Source organism: Typopeltis vanoorti, chromosome 12, assembly GCF_054136105.1.
Source record: "Typopeltis vanoorti isolate ZY-2024b chromosome 12, IOZ_Tvanoo_1.0, whole genome shotgun sequence".
In the NCBI taxonomy this organism is placed as follows: domain Eukaryota; kingdom Metazoa; phylum Arthropoda; class Arachnida; order Uropygi; family Thelyphonidae; genus Typopeltis; species Typopeltis vanoorti.
Window position 1 is genome coordinate 23445487 of NC_143560.1, and position 21977 is coordinate 23467463.

The following is a 21977-nucleotide window of genomic DNA, read 5'->3' on the forward strand; positions in this document are numbered from 1 at the left end:
AGTATTAAAGTATTAAAAGTATTAAAAGAGATTGTATGAGGATAAGTATATAGCTTCCGATAAAAACATCAAATTGTGAGACATGCTACTGCAAGGTTTCTATGCACAGAGGAATCTCATAACACCAATCATGATAAGAAGCCGGGTGTGAACAGTCAGAATTGATAGGCGCCACATGAAATATCCAATAGCTGCTCATGATATCTTAATTTAAGCCTTTGCCAAGTGGGAAAAAATGAGTAACATCAGAAAGTGTATCTTCACAGCAGATCCAAATTGTCATTCTGGGGAAATAACTTTAGGTTGGATACAAAGACACCAGTTCCAAATTTCATTAACATTGTGACATCAAGCATAATGGTTAATTATCATGGAGACTCAGTCTGCACTGTGTCTCAATGGACTGTCTGGCACATCTCCAGCTAGTACCAAAAACACTGCAGAAATGCCATAGCCCTAGACATCATATAACTAGCTGTTCTGATACATACTTTTACAGAACAGCAATTGAACCAATTAAAAAAGACAAACTTCTGGAATTCACTAGCCAACCTACTTCAGAGGAGACCTTTACAAACAATTCTCGAAAAAATTAAGAAACACAAAACTCACACCAACTGAGTCAACTATATTTGCAGAGAGCAAGGATTATGAATGATATGCTGGATAAAACGTGTGAGGAGATGGGAGCACAGTTTGTTAATGTGTGGAATGAGTTTGAGGGACAAAGTGAGCTGTATGGAAGCTCACTTCGTCCCTCAGATAACGAAATAAGAGATCTGGGGGGGTGATAGAGGATAAGGATCTAAAATTTAGGGGACGCATTGCCAAAATTGTGAAGACAACACAAAGGCTTCTGGGAATGATGCGGAGGACACTGACGTGTAGAAGTAGGGAGATTCTTGTTCAGTTGTATAAGGCTTTGATTAGGCCACACATGGACTATTGTGCCCAGATTTGGTCACCGGGTTTTCAGAAGGATGAAGAGATGTTGGGAAAGGGTCCAAAGGCGACTGACTAAAGTAGTCTCTGACATCTGGAATGTCGAGTATGAGGAAAGATTGAGAAGATGTAATTTGCAGAATCTGGTGGACAGGAGGAAGAGGGGAGATATGATAGAGACCTATAAGTTGGTAAGGGGTTGTTATAGGATCAATGGTGGAGAAGTTCTACAGAGAATAGTGAGAGATCAGGGGAAAACTAGAGGTCATCCCTGGAAACTGTATAAAGAGGGTGTGAGTACGGGAGTGAGAGGCAGGTTTTTTTCATGCAGAGTTGTGAATAATTGGAATGCCTTGCCTGAGAGTGTGGTGTGTGCAAGGAGTTTGAGTGTGTTTAGAGTGTTGACCTCCCTGATGAGTCTTTGACTCCATGAGGTCTTGGGGTAATAATAATAATACTCCCCATAATATCTACATTGACTGCGGCAAATATCCAGCAACAACCTACATCAGTCATCTGTTATTACATCTGGAGTAACAGAAGGTTGTTACTCCCTTCAGACAAAGATGAAAACAACATACAAATAGAAGAAACAGAAGTGGAAGAGGAAGAATGATAGCTACAACAGAAGAAAAAACAAAAACTATGCCAATCACAGAGAAGAGTGCCCAAAATGAAATAAAGGCCAAGTGAATAAAAGGACTAGCTACGAAGATGCAAGAAAGGCAGAATAAACTAAAAGCAAAGCAGATAAAATATGATTCAATGAGTGAAATCTCTTCCTCAGAAGAATCCATGGAGTTTGTAATCCCCCCCCCCCACCTCCTGCTATGGAAGACCCTATAAAACAAAAAATCAAATATATACAGGATCACAGCTTTTTAACTACAAAGTCAAGACCAGTGAAGATGAAAGACTAGCTTTAAAATCAAGAAAGATAAGCATGAGTTGAAATCCTAATGAGCTCACACATCAAGTTGTCAGTCTGCAGGGAGGGGATATACTGTCCTCCCTATGATATTAAGCAACTTCAAGTGAAAGACTTAAGCCAAATATAACCAACTAAATGACCCCCCCCCCACACCTCTGTCTTCTCTGTTTTCTTCTTTTGCACAGCCTTGGTACACCTGTGAGAGACCTAAGGCTTAGATAAATGATGTGAAATTTAGGGTTGAGTGGGGAATAAATGTTTCCATGTCGATGAGATTTATTTCACTGATTTGTTCTACACATGGCTCAGATAGCTAGAAATAGTAATCTGACCAAGAAAAAATGACTTAGAAGTTATGAAGATCGTCCCACTTGGCTTTATTGTAGTGCCATACAACATGTGGTTGTCACTGGTTGACTATGTGTTGCTCCATGGGGGAAGTTGTCTGCATTAAACTGTGGCCTGAGCTATCTAGAAAGAAGACAACATTCACAGCATACTTAGATGGATGACTAGTGTAGAAGAGATCCAGTGTGTTTGGGGAGTGATTGGCGGTTGTGTGTTATTCTGGTGGGCATGTAAACCATTTATGTGAGATCATTTGTAATTGCAAAAGCCTCATTATCTGCATTGGATACATATAAATTGGATTAAATATAATTTATAATCAAATGTATTTGTACAATTTAATTCTTTGTAAAAAAAGTTAAAAACATCATGCAATTTGTCCAAATCTGATAACATTTGTCTGAGTATGACATAAGCAGATAAGTAAAAATTTCATTCCTCTCTCAAATGAAATGCTGGCGCTCCACCAGAATATGACGGTTAGATGTTTATTGCATAATAAATTTAGTTTAATCCTTTATCCAAGTGTAAGCAAAAAGTTTGCACCTTAAGTATCTTCAGAACTGAGGCAACTCGTGATAAAGGTGGACCAAGCTCTCATCACTACTTGTCTTAGTATCTCCCATAATGCAAAGCACATCTCCTTGTGGACATGTATAATGCTATGCATTAAGGGAGGGGGCCACTACCCAGACCGGTTTCGACCTTTATTGAATGTTCAAGTAGAGGTGAAACTCGAAAAACTCAGCATTGTTCTCCTCAGTAACAAGCTCACCCTGCCATTGAGAAGAACTCTCAGCGTTGGCTCTACCCTGTGGCAGGCTCACCCCACCACCAAGCAGAGCTGCTCATTTGCTCATATGTCACCTGAGGGGTAACAGCAACAGCCAAGCCTCAGTTAAAACTTCATGGGCTACAGCATTGCCATTCATCACCCAAGCTTCCAACCGGTTTCGACCTTTATTGAGGTCTTGTGAATGCGAGCCACACCCAGAGGTGGTGATACTAAGGTGGAAGTAATGGAGAAGTCATATTTATCTTTACGAGTTTCAAAAAGGTGTCTCACCTTATTATTAAATTACTCTCTCTGGGTCTGGCTCCCACTGAAAAGACCTCAATAAAGGTTGAAACCGGTCTGGGTAGTGGCCCTTCCCTTAATGCATAGCATTATACATGTCCACAAGGAGATGTGCTTTAAAATTATGGGAGATACTAAGACAAGTAGTGATGAGAGCTTGGTCCACCTTTACCACGAGTTGCCTCAGTCCTGAAGATACTGCAGGTGTGCAAACTTTGTTTGCTTACATTTGGATAAAGGATTAAACTAAATTTATTATAGTCTAACCAAGTGGAAAAATATTTCCAACATGTTTATTGCATTTTTTATACATGGCGAGTTATCAGCCCTCAGTAAATAAGAATGTGTAAAATGACTGTGACCTATGTTTGCATGGCAAGGAAAGCTTTCTTTCTTCTCTTTCTGCATCAACCAGATTGTCAATGCTTAATTTCATGCTTAATCTGATGCAATTTGTTTGTCAGTGATTCCATGTCAGATGAGTGCCACTGGGCAATTAGTTTTGATCTTGAAACCTGTCTGGAATCTGTATATGATACAACCAAACAGTATAGTGAAAAAGTATGAGCTGATCTGGCAGATTCTGCGGTCTCATTTCCTTAATTCCAGTGTGGCTGGGAATCCAGCACAACCAAACATCAAAATTAAGGGTCTTTCTTTTGTACAACAGTTGTAAAACCTCACAAAGCACTGGATGTGGATTACACACAGGAGATAACATGGTGTGTAAAGAACTCAAAGAATAAATACAACTTACATACTTTTGGTATTGGCTATTTTTTATATGCACAATTGCAAGTTAAATGGAATGCAACTCTGCTGTATCTGTATAATTCTTGCAATAAAGACCTGGTTGGAGATATTGATGTCAAGAAACACAGCAGCACAGCCAACAGAGGTCTCAGAACTTGAACCATGAGTATAGATAGGCAAGAAATCAGTATGGGCTACTCCATATGTATTAAACAGTTGCAGGTAGAAAAATGATGGAGTAGGAGAATTCAGAAGTTGACAAAGTGGGAGGTTACAGGATGGAGTGCAAACTTCCCATGGAAGAATGTTATTATGCTTGGTGCAAGTGATCTTATCAACATTCATGCTGTTAGTTTCCATAACTCTTTAACATGTATGGCATGCTGCCGTGTGTGACATTGAGTCCCCTAATGGAGAGAAAAATGATTAATTCATGTAGAATGCTCTGGAATGACTTTATTTTTAGGGCATAGTTAAGAGAAAACTGTTTATATCAAAGCGATAGACTGATTTATTTACTTCAACATGTAAGGAGTTTGAGCAGGCTATGTGCATAAGGCAATCCATACATGCTGATCATAGATGGGATCCAACCATCACAGGCTATTTTGCCTTGTAAAAACAAACAACTGAGACTCATAATCCAGCTTTGAATGTATAAGCACATGATAAGTGAAGCAATGACGATCAATCTGCACCCCATTCAGTGGATAATTACAATGCAAAGTAGATTCAATGCTCTATTACATTTTTTCTCTTAGTTCATGAATGGGTACAAGGAATGTAATTGCTTGCTGAAGTCATCTTTCAATTATCCTCATATGATGAGAGTGACAGTAAAGTGTGAAGTCATCAACATATTGAGCACTGACTGCAGGAGGAAGCTGTTTAGTGACTGATTTAACTCTGATAACAATAAAATGTCACACTTAAGTCAGAGACTAGGGGGACATCCTGTTCTTTATTATGGCACATAGATAGCAAAGTTCTTACTATGACTTGGAAGACTTGGCTAGACAGAAATTTTTTTAATAAATACAGGAAGGTGTCCTCTGAGACCTATGTTATAGAGTTCTTTAAAAGATTTCATATCTCCAGGCTGTGTCATAAGCATGTTTTTTTTTTTTTATTGAGTAGATGTTCTTGTTTTAGGACTGCATCTATACCATAGAAACCTGGAATTAACCATTTTCTCTAATATTTTACAAAGACAGTTGGTCAGAGCATTACCTCAATAATTGTTTGTTTATATTGGATCCTTTCCTGGATTTGGGATAGCAATGAAAAATAACTTATGCCAAGAATCCAAACACTCTTCCTCTGTAAGTATTCTACCGTATATTAAGAGAAGAAGATCCATAAAGGATGATGGAAGATGTTTTATCATTTCAAAATGGATGGCATCAGGTCCTAATGCACTGTTTTTAATATTAAAAATTCAGTATGATATGAAGCTGTTGCTGAGATTCTAGAAAAGTTTTATCCCAAAATGTCAGCAATAGCTATGGGATAAGCAACAACTCATATATTATGGTCTAAGGTAGACAAACAGTGTGTTCTATATCTACCTTTCATTTTCTAGATTTTATCCCATACACATTTAGCAGTTTGATTAATGAATAGTGTAAATTGGTTCCAACATTTTTTCTGATTCTGATGTCTCACAGAACATGCTTTGGCCTGAGCACTTTTAAAATCTATTAAATTTGATGTGGTGCGATATCTATGAAATATATTCCATGCTATGCCATGATCTTTTTTGGTTGACTGACACTTTAGGTTCTACCAGTTCAATGAGAATCCACTTGTCAAAAAATTATTACAGGGATAATACTTAAAGATAAATATCCAAGTGGATTACTAAAGAAAGAGTCATATGGCTTCACTTTTCTTTTTACTTTTATGCACCGATCGAAAGTTCACTTATGAAAAATACACTTCTCTTACTTTGATTTCTTTAGCAGTGAATGAGAGTTTTTGCTCTCTTAAGTTTCTGTCTGGTCTCTAAAGAGAACCAACCAGTTTGAAACAGTTGTCAGGCCAGTGAAACCTTTAAAAAAATGCTCTAATAAAAGGCAGACATACAGGTGCTTGGGCAGCAGTGGTGGATGGCATCAAGTCATGTTCTTTTAAGTACTGTAAGCTAAGGCAACTCCGATGCTAAGGATTGTATTCTCATAAACTCTCAGGTCAAACAAAACTATTATGAAACTCATAAGTTTCTACAAACATTTGGCTTTGAAATAATGTTGGATCTTTAATATCCACTTTTCCTATGTAATCCATAGTGACTATTGTTATCGATATGATGTTTTTGGAACTGAGGCTGTTGCTGCCTGGACAATGCAATCTGTGATATACTTTACTGCTGTATCAGCATTAAATTTTGGAAGATGAAAAAAAGTATTCCAGTCAGCTTGGACCATTTTCCACATGGGTATCCATGTAGAAGTGCATGGTTCCTGTGAAGATCTTGTGCAAATAACGATTAAATTATTGCTCAATATGTTTTCTTCAACATTCATCATGAGCAGTGGAAAAAAGGCACAGGAACAGATTGTAAGATCTATTGCAGAATGTGAGCAAGTGGGCATATGAAAGAAAGTATGGAGGAAAGAAAGATAGAAACAGAAAGGCTTGTGTGTTTCTGCAGCAAAATCTTGATATCTCGATATTCTGGTAAAGCCCATGATAGTTCCATTTTAAAAATATTCCTATTGTTTTGGCTTTATATCTCTGTCAGGTTTATATTTATCAATTGATTTTGTGGAGTTGGATGGGAAGTGTCCATCGCTTCCTATGAAAAAATATTCAATACATCATCAGAGGGTCAGTTGTCAAGTTTAATTTACTTTCAGTCAATACCAAATATCCATTTTTTCTCTGAAGGTGCTTGGTGGTTTATATTTAAGTGATATCCTTGCCATAATTTTTTGACAATTGGATTCTCATTGGATTGAACCATTTTTGGAGATATTTCTGGAGTGAGACTGTAAATCATGTGATTGATGTGCTCAACAGAGAAGAACTCACTATCATAAAGTTCAGACATGGTGAAATTATTAGATGGTGGAATAGACATACCACTTTGAGATTTGGTTGACATTTTCTTACTGCCACCTACCCAGCATAAGACGATCTTGGGACAGGTGTGGTTGTGGTGGCTCACTTCCTGTTTGCATCCTGATGTGATATAGTTCATTCTGTTTTAATCTTTTGTATTTCTTTTTCATCTTACCACTTCTGACATGCATGAATATAAACTGAATGATCTCCATGGCAGTTGACACATTTATCTTATTTACCTGGTTTGATTTTACACATTTACCTTATTTACCTGGTTTGTTTTAACACATTTACCTTATTTACCTGGTTTGTTTTAACACATTTACTTCGTTTGAGTATGAGCGGCTGTAAACGTTGTGCGCTACCGGTATTATTAGTGTGGGGGATTTTTTTGCCTAAACTAAATTATGAAATCATTATTATTATACCTAGTAACCTACAGGAAAAAAAAAAAAAAAATGGCGGCGCAATTGTCATTCCATGATTTTAATTTAGATTTCGCGGGAAACATGAGTGCACGTTTGATAGAGAAGGATGTTGAGAAAGAGAAGCGAAAAAATGTTAAAAAATCAGTAAAAAAAAAAAAGAGCAATTTGAAAACCGTTACGGATGTTAAAAGGGACGAAAGTGAGGCGAGAGTGGCAGAAGGAAACGAAATTGAGAGAACGAATAAAACTAGAAATGGCATGACACAGAAATCAAAAGTGAAAAAAATCGAAATAATGAATGATAGCGAAAAAAGAATGAATGATGGCGAAAGTTGGATGCATGTTGGACTGAAAGTACAGAAACAAAAAAAGTTGAATGAGAGTGAAAGTGAGAAGAGGGGAGTCGAAAGTTAGAAAGCCAGAAAGACTGAATGATAGAGAGAATGTGTCGCGAGATTTGGAAGTTGAATTGGATTGGATGAGGCAAGAAATGAAATTAAGAGAATTCAGGGCAAAACTATTAAAATAAATCGTGATGGCATGAAAGAGTTAACGAAAAATGAGCGAGTGGCGTTGTATGGCGACTCCATTATTAAAGGTGTGCTAGAGGATAGAATGCACAAGGAATGTTTTCCAGGCTGTAAAATGAGTAGAGTGATTGAGGCATTGGATATGAGGTGGGAGCGAGCAAAAGAGTTAATAGTATTAATTGGTACAAATGATTTGAGAGAGGGCAAAGAGCGTGTCAGAATGGATATCAGGAGGCTGCTTGGAAGGACAAAAGAGAATAGTGTGACAGGAAGGGTAGTCAGTGTGTTGCCTAGGTATGCCTGTGGTGAAACAAGGTGGAGAGCAAGGATTATGAATGATATTCTGGCTGAAATGTGTGAGGAGATGGGAGTACAGTTTGTTAATATGTAGAATGAGTTTGAGGGACAAAGTGAGCTGTAAGAGAGCGATGGACTGCATTTGAGTGGTTATGGTGTGAGTCGCTTGGAGAGACCGCTGCTGGAAGGTAGAGAAGAGAATAGAGAGAATGAATCAGATCGAGAGGGGAGTAATGTGGAAGAGCAGGAGAGTAAGACAGGAGAGATTGAAGAGGTGGATATGAATGGGGAAGCGAGTGGTATGAGTATAGAAAATGAGAGAATTGGTGTGCAAGAGGAGCAGGGAAACGGAAAGGCTCAAGGTGGACAGGGGTACACAGCGTGAGAAAGGTGGATGCTCCAAGAGAAGGTGAGAGCATGTGTAAGCAGGAAAGAAATGGGATGACCAGGGATCAAGAGGAAACAGTTGGAATTGAAAAGGGTTCTAAAATGAAGAAGCAGAAAAGGAAATGGCCCCAGTCTAGCATGGAGACATCACATCGAGTGAGTGGTATCAGTGGAACTAGTTGTAGATCCAGAAATGAGCTGTTGTGTTTCTATACCAATGCAAGAAGTATAAGAAACAAGGCAGATGAAATGGTTGCACTAATTGCATCTGTTCACCCAAAGAATGTCGGAATGAGTGAGACATGGTTGGAAGAGGATGACATCCTTAGAGGAATAGAGGTGAAAGGGTATGATGTGTTTCGTGAGGATAGAAGGGGTAAAAAGGGATTTGGGGAGTGCTATTGATGATAGAGAAAGAGTTATGTCCATACAAGGTAGAGATGCAAGAGGGAAATAGCCAGTGGTTTTGAGGCAATATGGTGTGAGATAGAGGTGAATGGAATCAAATACTTGGTGGGATGATGTTATAGATCAGGTAATGTGGATGGTGGTGATAGTGAAAAGTATAGTCAAATTAGCCAAGTAAGAAAATGGTGATCATTATGGGTGATTTTAATTATGGCAATATAGACTGGAATGATGAGATAGCAACTGGAAGTAAAGAAAATAAGTTTCTTGAGTTTTTGAGGGGTAACTACCTCAGACAGTATGTAACAGAAGGCACACAAGGATTAAGGGTCTTGGATTTGGTCATCTCATCAGAGGATGTAATTATAAATGTCAAATCAATCACCAATTGGTGAGAGTGACCATGAGATGATTACCTGGGTGGTTGCCAGCAGTGCAAGGACCCCTGTGAAAAAAGGGTATATGTGGAACTACAAGGGGGGGTGATTATGAAGAGCTCAGGAGACAGCTTGCAGGTGTAGCATGGAATGAGGAGTTAGCTGGAAAGAGATCAATGCAGCTTGGGGGATTTTCAAAAACTACTTAGCAGATGCAATGTCTAAATGTATACCATGGGTGAGAAGGTTAAATAAGGTAGGTGTGGGATGGATGAATAAAGAGATAAAGCATGCAATACAGAGAAAAGGGCATTGTGGAGGCAGCATAAGAGAAGTGGAAGTAACCAATTTCATGAGGTCTACAAAGACCAGGCAAGGAGGGTCACTTGGTTGGCTAGAGTAGCTAACGAGAGGTATGAACAGCAGTTAGCTAATGAAGCCAAAAAGAATCCTAGGGAGTTCTTTCGATATGTAGCCAGCAAAAGAAAGAATGATTATGGAAGGATGACATTGATTGGAGGAAATGGTATAAAGACAGCTGTTGCAGAATGTGTGTTGGAGATACTTAATGAGCAGTTCATAAAGATCTTTCAATCTTGTGAACGTGACATCATGGAGAGATTAAGGGCAGTTGATGATGGGGAGGAGAGACTAACTGTAAGTGAGCAAGAGGTGTTTGGGGAGTTTAGTAAACTAGATGTAAATAAGGCTGTGGGACTTGATAATATACCACCACATATTCTGAAGGAATGTGCCAGAGAGTTGACACCTGCCTTGACATATTTTTTTAATATGAGTCTTGCACTTGGTCAAGTCCCTAAAGAGTGGAAGGAGGGCAAGATTGTGCCACTTCATAAAGGAGGTGATCGAACTCAAGCATCAAACTATAGGCCTTTCTGTGTGTCAGGTGTTGTGGTTAAGTTGTTGGAGAAGCTTGTGAGAACTAGGATCCAGAGTTGGGGTTGACAACAATGGTATAATCTTTGATGGACAGCATGGATTTGCTAAAGGGAGGTCATGTTTTAGTAATCTACTTACTTATTACAATAAAGTGACTGCTTCCTTGGACAGAGGAGAAAGATACACAGTAATATACTTGGATTTCGCAAAAGCTTTTGATAGAGTACCTCATGATAAGTTGACAGTCAAACTAGAGCAGATGGGGTTGGATATTAGATTAGTGCATTGGACTGGAGACTGGCTATCTGATAGGTATCAACAAGTTGTGTATGGGGGTGCAATATCCAGGAAAAGGAAAGTCACTAGTGGGGTACCTCAGGGATCTGTTTTAGGGCCATTACTGTTTAACTTGTATATTAATGATATTGGCGAAGATTTGGATTGAGATATTCAGTTGTTTGCAGATGATGCAAAGTTGGGATGAACCATAAAGAGTAGTGAAGATGTTGTGGCCTTACAAGAAGACTTGAATAAATTGAGTGATTGGGCACGGAAATGGGGATGTGAGTTCAATGTTGCAAAATGTAAGGTTTTAAAATTTGGAAAGCAAAGATGGGATGCAGAATTTATGCTTGGTGAGAATATATTGTTGGAAGTAGAGGAAATAAGAGATCTGGGGGTGATAGTGGATAAGGATCTAAAATTTAGGGGAAACATTGCCAAAATTGTGAAGACAACACAAAGAATTCTGGGAATGATGTGGAGAACACTGATTTGTAGAAGTAGGAAGATTCTTGTTCCATTGTATAAGGCTTTGATTAGGCCACACATGGACTATTGTGCCCAGATTTGGTCACCTGGTTTTCAGAAGGATGAAGAGATGTTGGAAAGGGTTCAAAGGCGACTGAATAAGGTAGTTTCTGACCTCTGGAATGTTGAGTATGAGGAAAGATTGAAAATATGTAATTTGCAGAGTCTAGTTGGAGAGAAGGAAGAGGGGAGATATGATAGAGACCTACAAGTTGGTATGGGGTTGTTATAGGATCAATGGTGGAGAAGTTCTACAGAGAATAGTGGGAGATCAAGGGAGAACCAGAGCTCATCAATGGAAACTGTATAAAGAGGGTGTGAGTATGGGAGTGAGAGGCAGATTTTTTTTGTGCAGAGTTGTGAGTGATTGGAATGCCTTGCTTGAGAGTGTGGTGTCTCCAAGGAGTTTGAATGTGTTTAAGACACGGTATGATGAGATGTGTGTGAGATAAAAGGACCTCCTAGATGAGTCTTTGACTCCATGAGGTCTTGTTTAATAATAATAATAAAAAAAATTATGGAAGGATAACATTCATTGGAGAAAATGGTATAAAGACAGCTGTTGCAGAATGTGGGGTGGAGATACTTAATGAGCAGTTCATAAAAATCTTTCAATTTTGTGAATGTGACTTCATGGAGAGATTGAGAGCAGTTGACGATGGGGAGGAGAGACTGACTGTAAGTGAGCAAGAGGTGTTTGGGGAGTTTAGTAAACTAGATGTAAATAAGGCTGTGGGACTTGATAATATATCACTGCATATTCTGAAGGAATGTGCCAGAGAGTTGACACCTGCCTTGACATATTTTTTTAATACGAGTCTTGCACTTGGTCAAGTTCCTAAGGAGTGGAAGGAGACCAAGATTGTGCCACTTCATAAAGGAGGTGATCGAACTCAAGCATCAAACTATAGACCTATTTGTGTGTCAGGTGTTGTGGTTTGTGGTTAAGTTGTTAGAGAAGCTTGTGAGAACTAGGATCCAGAGTTGCATTGACAACAATGGTATTATCTTTGATGGACAGCATGGATTTTCTAAAGGGAGGTCATGTTTTAGTAATCTACTTACTTATTACAATAAAGTGACTGCTTCCTTGGACAGAGGAGAAAGATACACAGTAATATACTTGGATTTCGCAAAAGCTTTTGATAGAGTACCTCATGATAAGTTGACAGTCAAACTAGAGCAGATGGGGTTGGATATTAGATTAGTGCATTGGACTGGAGACTGGCTATCTGATAGGTATCAACAAGTTGTGTATGGGGGTGCAATATCCAGGAAAAGGAAAGTCACTAGTGGGGTACCTCAGGGGTCTGTTTTAGGGCCATTACTGTTTAACTTGTATATTAATGATATTGGCGAAGATTTGGATGGAGATATTCAGTTGTTTGCAGATGATGCAAAGTTGGGATGAACCATAAAGAATAGTGAAGATGTTGTGGCCTTGCAAGAAGGCTTGAATAAATTGAGTGATTGGGCAAGCAAATGGGGATGTGAGTTCAATGTTACAAAATGTAAGGTTTTAAAATTTGGAAAACAAAGATGGGATGCAGAATTTATGCTTGGTGAGAATATATTGTTGGAGGTAGAGGAAATAAGAGATCTGGGGGTGATAGTGGATAAGGATCTAAAATTTAGGGGACACATCGCCAAAATTGTGAAGACAACACAAAGACTTCTGGGAATGATGCGGAGGACACTGACGTGTGGAAGTAGGGAGATTCTTGTTCCATTGTATAAGGCTTTGATTAGGCCACACATGGACTATTGTGCCCAGATTTGGTCACCGGGTTTTCAGAAGGATGAAGAGATGTTGGAAAGGGTCCAAAGGCGACTGACTAAGGTAGTTTCTGACCTCTGGAATGTTGAGTATGAGGAAAAATAGTGGGAGGTCAGGGGAGAACCAGAGGTCATCCCTGGAAACTGTATAAAGAGGGCGTGAGTAGGGGAGTGAGAGGCAGGTCTTTTTCGTGCAGAGTTGTGAATGATTGGAATGCCTTGCCTGAGAGTGTGGTGTCTGCAAGGAGTTTTTTAAGACATGGTATGATGAGATTTGTGATAAAGGGACCTCCGAGATGAGTCTTTGACTCAATGCGGTCTTGTGGTAATAATAATAATAATAATAATAATAATAAAGCATCCCAGGGGATTTGGGGTGTACATTCTAACAGGGCATTTGTGATATTTTGACATCTGACATTTATTTGAGATTAAATACATTTTAAATGAAAGAAGATGACATTTTCTCTATTGGCTTTTTACCTCTTTCATAGATGATCAGAAACACTGGACCATTTATACTGCCATCACATATCTTTTTTTTTTTTTTTTTCCCATCTGTTATAAAATGATGTGTCAACAGTATCAGTACTTAGTTGGACCTTGTTAGATTAGGGCTCCTGAAACATTTGAGGAAAAAGAATTCATGCTCAAGGGGTTTTTTGGCACCAGAGCTTCCCCACCCACCCTAGAGCCATACATGGACATCCACTGACCATAAAGCAAAGACTGTGCTCAGAAGTTGAATGCCAAGTCTACCCCAGATGCTATACCAGCACCACAACAAGCCTTTGGTTCAGATCTTGGTCCACGAGAGTAGAATCCTTACTACAACACCACTGACCCATGCAGGCAAGCCCACTAGCCAAATGAATCTGGTCAGACCATACAGGACCATCCATCTTGCAGTCAGTAGAGGGATAAATAGTGCCAACCTACCAGAATTCCCTTTTCTGGGTGTCCACAGGTTGCATCGTATGGCAAACATGTCGACAAGGTGTTGGATCCCACTGGTGGTGGTCTTGAAGAAAGTATAGTAAAAAAAGACTCAGGTGAAGTAGAACAAAGAACATGGGAAGAAAAGCAAAGAAAGAGAGGAAGAATGAAAAGGTCCCCCATATGCTTCAAGGAGGGGTCCAAACAAGAGAAAGTATGGAAATTTATGCTTGCCTACATCAGACTTTTTTTTTAAATTGATGTGAACTTTTTTTGGAGTTCTGGTATGTCATATTATGCTGGGCTCAGGGTTCTAATGCTAGAATCAACTCACCAGTTTGTTATCCATACCCATCCATTTCAATTTATTTAACAGCTTGTTATGTGACAGTCTATCAAAAGCTTATGCAAATCCAAGTATACCATTCTATACTCAATACATTCATCATCTTGTTATAGTACATAAGTAAGATGGTAAAATATATGATCTCCTTTAACAAATCCATACTGACAATCACAGAGAATGCTGCTGTTATCAACTCATTTCTGTATTCTAGTTCTCACTAAATCTCTCCAATACTTAAACCACAACTCCAGATATATAGATTGGCTTATAATTTGTAGTCATAGTTAAATCTTTCCACTCTCTTGAGACCTGTGTTGTTGTTGTAAGATTCTTATTAACCTGTCATGCCAGTGTTACTGACACTCCCTGGCTGTTGCATTCATGTAATTATGGACATACAAACATTTCAAGGCTGGTTCAGTGATTAATTTTTAAAATTTAAATATATGAAATGGATATTATTGTTTATTTCCATGTAAGCAAAAGATTCCCTCAGAAATATTTTAACTTGAAAAATATAGGAAATCAAAAAAAATTATATGCTATGAGTAAAACCATATTTTTATTAATATAAAAATCCATGCATTCAAATTCTACATACCTTCACAGTTAAGTGATGAAGGACTGTAACGGTACCCCCGGTAACATTCACATCTGAAGCTGCCAACTGTGTTTGTGCAAAAGCCTTTCTGACAGACCATTCCTTGACATTCATCAACATCTAATTGTAATAAAAACAGAAATGGTAGTGAATAAAAAAAAAACAAAAAAAAAACATAAGCATCTTTTTTCCTATGAAAAAGATAATATAAAAACAATCTAAATTTTAAATACTGTATAGATATTGTAATTAGAGCCTCCATAACACAGTCGGTATGGATGAAGCCCTTTGGTCAGAGAGACCTGGCTTTGATCCCCATCTACATTCAATCTTTATCTGGTCTCTTTCAATTAAAGGGGAGTTAGCCAGTCTCATATAGATGTAGAGGGTTTTTTTCACCCAGAAACTCAGGTGTTTTTGTTCCTCAGAACAGGCAAACCGATCCCCGTGAACACATATGGATTACAGCAATGAATACTTATGACAATATGTGAAAGAGAAAGGATCCTCACAACATGCTGTTATGCCTGCCATGAGTCACATCATGGAAGTCAACATCCTAGATAGGAGACAGCACATGAATGGGAAATATTGTAATTACAATTAATAATACATGCTGTATTATCTGAAGATAGATAACTGGGAAGAGATGTCTGCATAGTGGAGAACTGACCAGAGCTTCTGATCAAATGTCCAAACATGATACTGAAAGCATGCTCATTCCCGTTACGTGATTATCTGATTCTGCAACCAATATTATAAAATGTGAGCAGATTTCTAGAGCAAGATCTAACTTGTTGTCCTATATAGTGAATCAAAGTACTATCAACCTCCCTGAAGATTAAGATTAGCCTTTCCAACACCTTAATGACCACTCCAAAGCATTAAAATGTTTAGAACACTTGCAGATATCTTATACAATCCCACTAGAATGTTTGACTCCAGCTATTCTGCTGGCAGGTTTGTGTAAAGAAGATTCCCAGTTCAAATACATATTTTTGACTAATTAATTGTAAATAGTAAATGTTTCTGTGGTTAAGTTCTGTACCTACAGTGTTTATAGTGTGTGGGCTTATTTTTTAAGTTTGTTTACAAAATCATTAAACTTAGCACACAGATACAACATGATGAAAGGCAAACCATTGTGTATGTATGTATGTGCAAAAAACAAATAAAGTAGATGGCAGAGATTTCTCAAAAATGGTATGGTGTCATAAACGTAATATGTATGCATAGAAAGATGTCATGGATATTTATGTAGAGAGGCCAAATAAGAGAAGAGAACAACTGCATGTATATAGGAAATGAAGTATTCTAATCAACCATGGCTTGCTTAAATATGAGAGGCCAAATAAGAGAAGAGAACGAGTGCGTGTATGTAGAAATGCAATATTCTAATCAACCATGGCTTGCTTAAATATGAGTTTAAATAGTTTATTATTATTATTATGTGATACCTCCAGGGAGTCCAAAGACTCATCGAGGGAGAGTGTGCCAACAACATCGAATGATTGTTTCCCTTCCAACTACTAACCGCACTTAAACTTGCTTAACTTTTTGTGTAAGCTATTAGTAGGCGGCTCTACGAATCGACCAACCTATGAGTAGGGAACATGACATTGTAACTGACATAGCAGTTGAAGATTTTGCAAATGTTCAGAGAGTGTGTTGAAACAACAGTGCAGAAAAAAGTTTGATTGATGATAAAGTACGTGATAACTCCTAGATGAGTCTTTGACTCCATGGGGTCTTGGGTAATAATAATAATAATAATTTATACAATGTTAAAAAACAAAGTGAAATAAACAATAAAGTGGGCAATAATAACATTGAAAAGCAGAATGCAGTTAACAGTAAGGTGCCGAACAGGATTGATGGTGAACAAGAGTGTGACTAGCGATAAAATAGCAAGAGTGAAAAAAGCAAAAAAAGAATGAAAGATTTGAAAGCTGAGTTGGTGAAGAGGTGAACACATAGTGAAATGAAGAGCATTGTAGCATTGTGTATGGAAGAATAAAGAAGATGAAAACAAATGGTGTTAGTATGAAAACAGTAACAAAAGACACAAGTGTTGTTGTATGGCGATTTGATTAGAAGTATGAAAAAAGAGAAAATGAACACGGTTTGTTTTCTTGGAGGTAAAATGAATAGAGGGATTGAGGCAGTCAATATGAAGACTAAGCAAACAAGCAAAGGAGTTGGTAGTGGTAGTAGGGACAAATGACTTGACTGGGAACAAGGAGAATGTAAGATTGGATATCAGTAGGTTGTTGAGATGGATAAAAGATAATAGTGTGATAGAAAAGATAGTCAGCGTGTTGCCCAGGTATGAAAGTGATGAGATGAGGCAGAAAACAAGAATTATGAATGATGTGTTATCAGAAATGTGTAAAGAGAAAGGAGTGCAATTTGATAATGTGTGGAATGAGTGCAAAGAAAAAATTGAACTGTATTAGAGTGACAGACTGCATTTGAATGGTTTTAGTATGAGTCTATTGCTGGAAGCAAGAGTAATGAGTGCAGACAATGAATCAGAAGAAGTAAGGAGAAATGTGAAAGAGAAGGAGAGTAAGGAAGGAGAGTTTCAGTGGTGCTTATGAATGAAGAAGCAGGTAGCATAAATGTAGAGAATGAGAGAACAAGTGTGCAACACAGAGAGGGAAATGGGAAGACTCAGGGTGGACAGGTGAACAAAACTTGAGAAAGGTTGACACCCCAAGAGGATGCGAGTGCATGTGTGAACAAAAAGGGAAGGGGATGACCTGAGATGTAAGGAAAACAGTTGGATTTGAAGAGGGTTTCTAGGATGAGTAAAGAGAAAAAGAAATGGTTTGAGGAAAGTATGGAGAAGTCAAATCTAATAAGTAGTATCAGTGAAAGTTGTTATAGAGCCAGGAATGAGCGGTCATGTTTGTATAGAAATGCTAGAAGTATCAGAAACAAAGGAAATTAATAGTTGCATTAATTGAGTCTGTTCACCCAAAAATTGTTGGAATAAGTGAGGCATGGTTGGATGAGGATGACATCATGACTGGAATAGAGATGGAAGGGTATGATGTAGTCCATAAAGATAAAAAGCATAAAAAGGGAGGTTCATGATAGAAAAAGAGTGTGAGATAGAGATAAATAGAATGAAATGCTTCATGGATGCTGTTATAGACCCAATAAAGTAGAGGGTAGTGACCAGGAAATCTATAAGCAGTTCAGTCAAGCAAATGGGAAAAAAGGGTGATCATGGGTGAATTTTTTATGGCAATATAGTTTGGAATGACAAGATAGCAACTGGAAGTAAAGAAAATGAGGTTCTTGATTTTCTGAGGGACAACTACCTCAGGCAGTATGTAACAGAAGGCACATGATGAGGATTCAGGGTCTTAGATTTGATCATTTCATCAGAGCATATTATTATAAATGGGGGGGGGGGAGTCAAAACTTCTACAGTTGGTGAGAATGACCATGAAGTGATTACCTGGGTGGTTGCGAGCAAGGGACAACTTCTGTGAGTAAAGGTTATATGTGAAACTATAAAGTTAGTGATTATGAGAAGTTCAGGAGACAGCTTGCAGCTGTAGCATGGAATGAGGAGTGGTGGGGGAAGGAAAAAAATACTACTTCAGTGATATTCAAGGACTATTTAGCTGAAGCAATGTCTAAATGTATTCCAATTCAGAAGGTTAAAGAAGTTAGGTATGAAATAAATTAATGAAGAAATTAAGCATGCAATACAGAGAAAAATTCGTTATGGAGGCAAAATAAGAGGAGCGGTAATAATCAATTCCATGAGGAATACAAAGAACAAGGTAAAGGGGGGTTACTCAGTTAAGGGTAACAAAAGTTCAGTATGAGTAGCAGTTAGCTAATGAAGCCAAAAAAAAAAAAAAAATCCCAGGGAGTTCTTTTGATATGTAGCCAGCAAAAATTAGAGTGATTATTATAGGAAGGTGCTGACTGGAGAAAATGGTATAAGGACAGCTGACGCAGAGGATATAGTTGAATATTTAATGAGTAGTTCATAAAAGTTTTTCATCCTTGTGAATGTGAGATCATGAAGAGTTTGACAGGAGTGGAAGTTCAGGAGAAGAGACTGATATTGAATGAGAAAGAAATAAAAATTGGGAATTACCATATTTGCCGGCATATAAGACGCACTTTTTTTTCTTTAAAAACAGGTCTGAAAAACAGGGTGCGTCTTATATGCCAATATTCAATTTTTTATGTTAAAGATGCCAAGATATTTAAAATATCTTGGCATCATATCCTGGCTTTACTCCATTTCCAAGTAAGCAAACAGACAATTAAGTCAAGTTTGTGCCTACATGTAGTGCAAGTCTAAGTGACCCATAAAGTAGTACAAGTGTAAGTGACCCATAAAGTAGTGTAAGTGATCCATAAAGTAGTACAAGTTTAATATATGTTAAAATAGCTTGGCATCTTTAACATATATTATACCCAAGGTAAAAAACTTCCTACTCAGTTTTTTATTACTTTCATTTCTGGAAATTTTCTCTGTTCTGAGTCATGCGATTTCTTTCTTGCTTCCTTGCGGTCTGTGAGAGCATTCCAGTTACGTAGAGTTCAGTGGAAGTGCATGTGCTGTCATCGACGATCACAGCTGTGTTCCTGTTCTTTTAAACTTTCCAACTATTGTCGCGGTTGTTGTGAATGGTGATAAATTTCTGCCATTAAATTTTCTCTAAATTTCTTGGCAAATTATGGCATTGCTACAATATTGCATACAAACTTCGTGTGATCGCGTATGCTAAAGAACGTGGAAACAGGGCTGCAGAGAGGCATTTCGGGCACACTCCCAACTGAGAAAACGATAAGAACTTGGATAAAGTTTTTTTCCTAAAAAATGTGTACAAAAGAGGGGGTGCATCTTATATGCCAGCAAATACGGCGTTATTAAACTTGATGTTAATAAGGCTGTGGGACTTGATGATATTACACTGTTTATTTTGAAGCAATGTGCAATGAGTTGACCTCTGTCTTGATTCTCATATTGGGTCAAGTTCCACAGGAGTGTAAGGAAGCAAGATTGTACAGTTCATATATAAAGGTCATAAAGAAAGTGACAAAATTCAAGCATGAAATTATAGACCAATCTATGTGTCAGGTTGTGGAAGTGTTGGAAACACTAGTCAGAATCAGGATCCAGAATTGGGTTGACAACAATGGTATTGTCTTTGGTGGACAGCACGGAGATCGTGTTTTAGTAATCTACTTATTTATAATAAGGTGACAGCAGAATTGGATGTGGTAAATGACTACACAATAGTATACTTAGACTTTGCAAAGGCTTTTGATAGATTACTGTATGATAAGCTGATAGCCAAACCAGAGTGAATGGGACTGGATATTAGACTAATGCATTGGATTGGAGATTGACTGTCTGATTGTCTGGTACGTATCACCAAGTTGTGTATGGGGTAGCAATATTCTGGAAGAGGAAAGTCACTAGTGGTGCACTTCAATGGTCTGTTTTAGAGTCATTGCTGCTTAACCTGCATGATAATGATATTTGGGAAGATTTGAATGAGGATGTACAACTGTTTGCAGATTATGCAAAGTTGGGAAGAACTGTGAGGAGTAGAGCAGATGTGGTCTTACAAGAAGGCTTGAATAGACTGAGTGAATGGGTATTGGAGGATGCCAGTTCAATGTTGTGAAATGTAAGGTTTTAAAATTTGGAAAACAAAGATGGGATGAATAATTTACTCTTGGTGTGGATATATTGTTGGAGGTGGAGTAGGAGGAAGCTCTGAATAGGCCACATAAGCACTACTGTGCACAGATTTGGTCACTTGGTTTTCAAATGGATGAAGAGCTGTTGGAGAGTGTCCAGCAGTGATTGATCAAAATAGTTTCTGATCTCTGGAATGTTGAATATGAAGAAAGGTTGAGACGATGCAATTTGTAGAGTCTAGTGGATAGGAGGAAGAGGGGGTGATATGATAGAGATGCGGAAGTTGGTAAGGGGGTTGATACAGAATTAACATTGAAGAGAGTTTTCATAAATGGTTGGAGACTGGGGAGAACAAGAGGTCATTCCTGGAAGTTATATAAGGTGGGTGTGAGCAAGGAGGTTTTTTGCATGGAGAGTTGTGAATAATGAATATACTGCCTGAGAGCGTAGTGTCTGCAGAGAATTTGAATGTGTGTTTAAGGTGTGGTATGATAAGCTGTGTGTATGACAAAAAGGCCCTACCTCCTAGATGAGTCTGTGACTCCATGGGTTCATAGGATAATAATAATAATAATTACAGATGCATGGAGGAAATAATTAGTGACAATGATTTTGAAGCATGTCATGAGGGATGGCATGAGTATGACATTTTTTGTTGAACCTCTCTAAATATGAAGAGCAGTGATAAGAAAACAGATATAGCCATTACATAGAGAACAAGAGAGGGCTGATCATTATAGGTAATATGGCACATAACCATAGATCAAGGGCTTTGGATATGATCATTCATAAGAGGATGTTACTTATTTTTCTTCTTCTTCTAGTGCCATATCCCACTTGTGCAGGGTCTGCTCTTTTGCATTTGGTCCTCGTTTCATTAAGTTTGCAGCATCAGTAGGGCAGACACCCATGGCCTGCATGTTTTCTTTTAGGCTGTCCATCTATCACTTTTACGTGTGTCCTTTAGGTCATGCGGCAATCTGGGCTAAGTGTAAGGGCCCTTCCTGCAACAGATTCCTTGTGGCTACATGTCCATACCAATGTAGGCATGCTTCCCTCATCTTCTCTGGGAGTGGGACAACACCATGAGTTTCTCCAGATGTCATCTTCTGTAATATGCTCTAGTCGTGTGTAGTCCAGTGTCCATTGGAACATCTGTATCTCCATAACATGTAGTGCCTGTTCATACTTTTTTTTTCTTTTACAGGCCAGCACTCTACTCCATAAAATGAAACTGGTCAGATGACTGTATGAGAGATCTCAGATTTGAGATGTCAGGATATTTTCTTGTCAACATGACTCCAGTGACCTGGTGCCATTTCAGCCAGGTAGCACCAATGAATGTTCTGGTGTCTGGAAGGGTACTACTATCAGACT

General features: G+C 38.2%; 1 protein-coding gene across 1 annotated transcript in view; it reads right to left on the reverse strand.

The window, feature by feature from the left end:
- LOC150100631 (fibrillin-1-like) overlaps nt 1-21977 on the reverse strand; it is a 1594375-nt gene that overhangs the window by 536251 nt on the left and 1036147 nt on the right. Inside the window, exon 42 of the mRNA XM_090401848.1 lies at nt 14915-15034. Within this exon, the coding sequence (XP_090257974.1) occupies nt 14915-15034 (120 nt within the window). The remainder of the gene's footprint in view (nt 1-14914; nt 15035-21977) is intronic.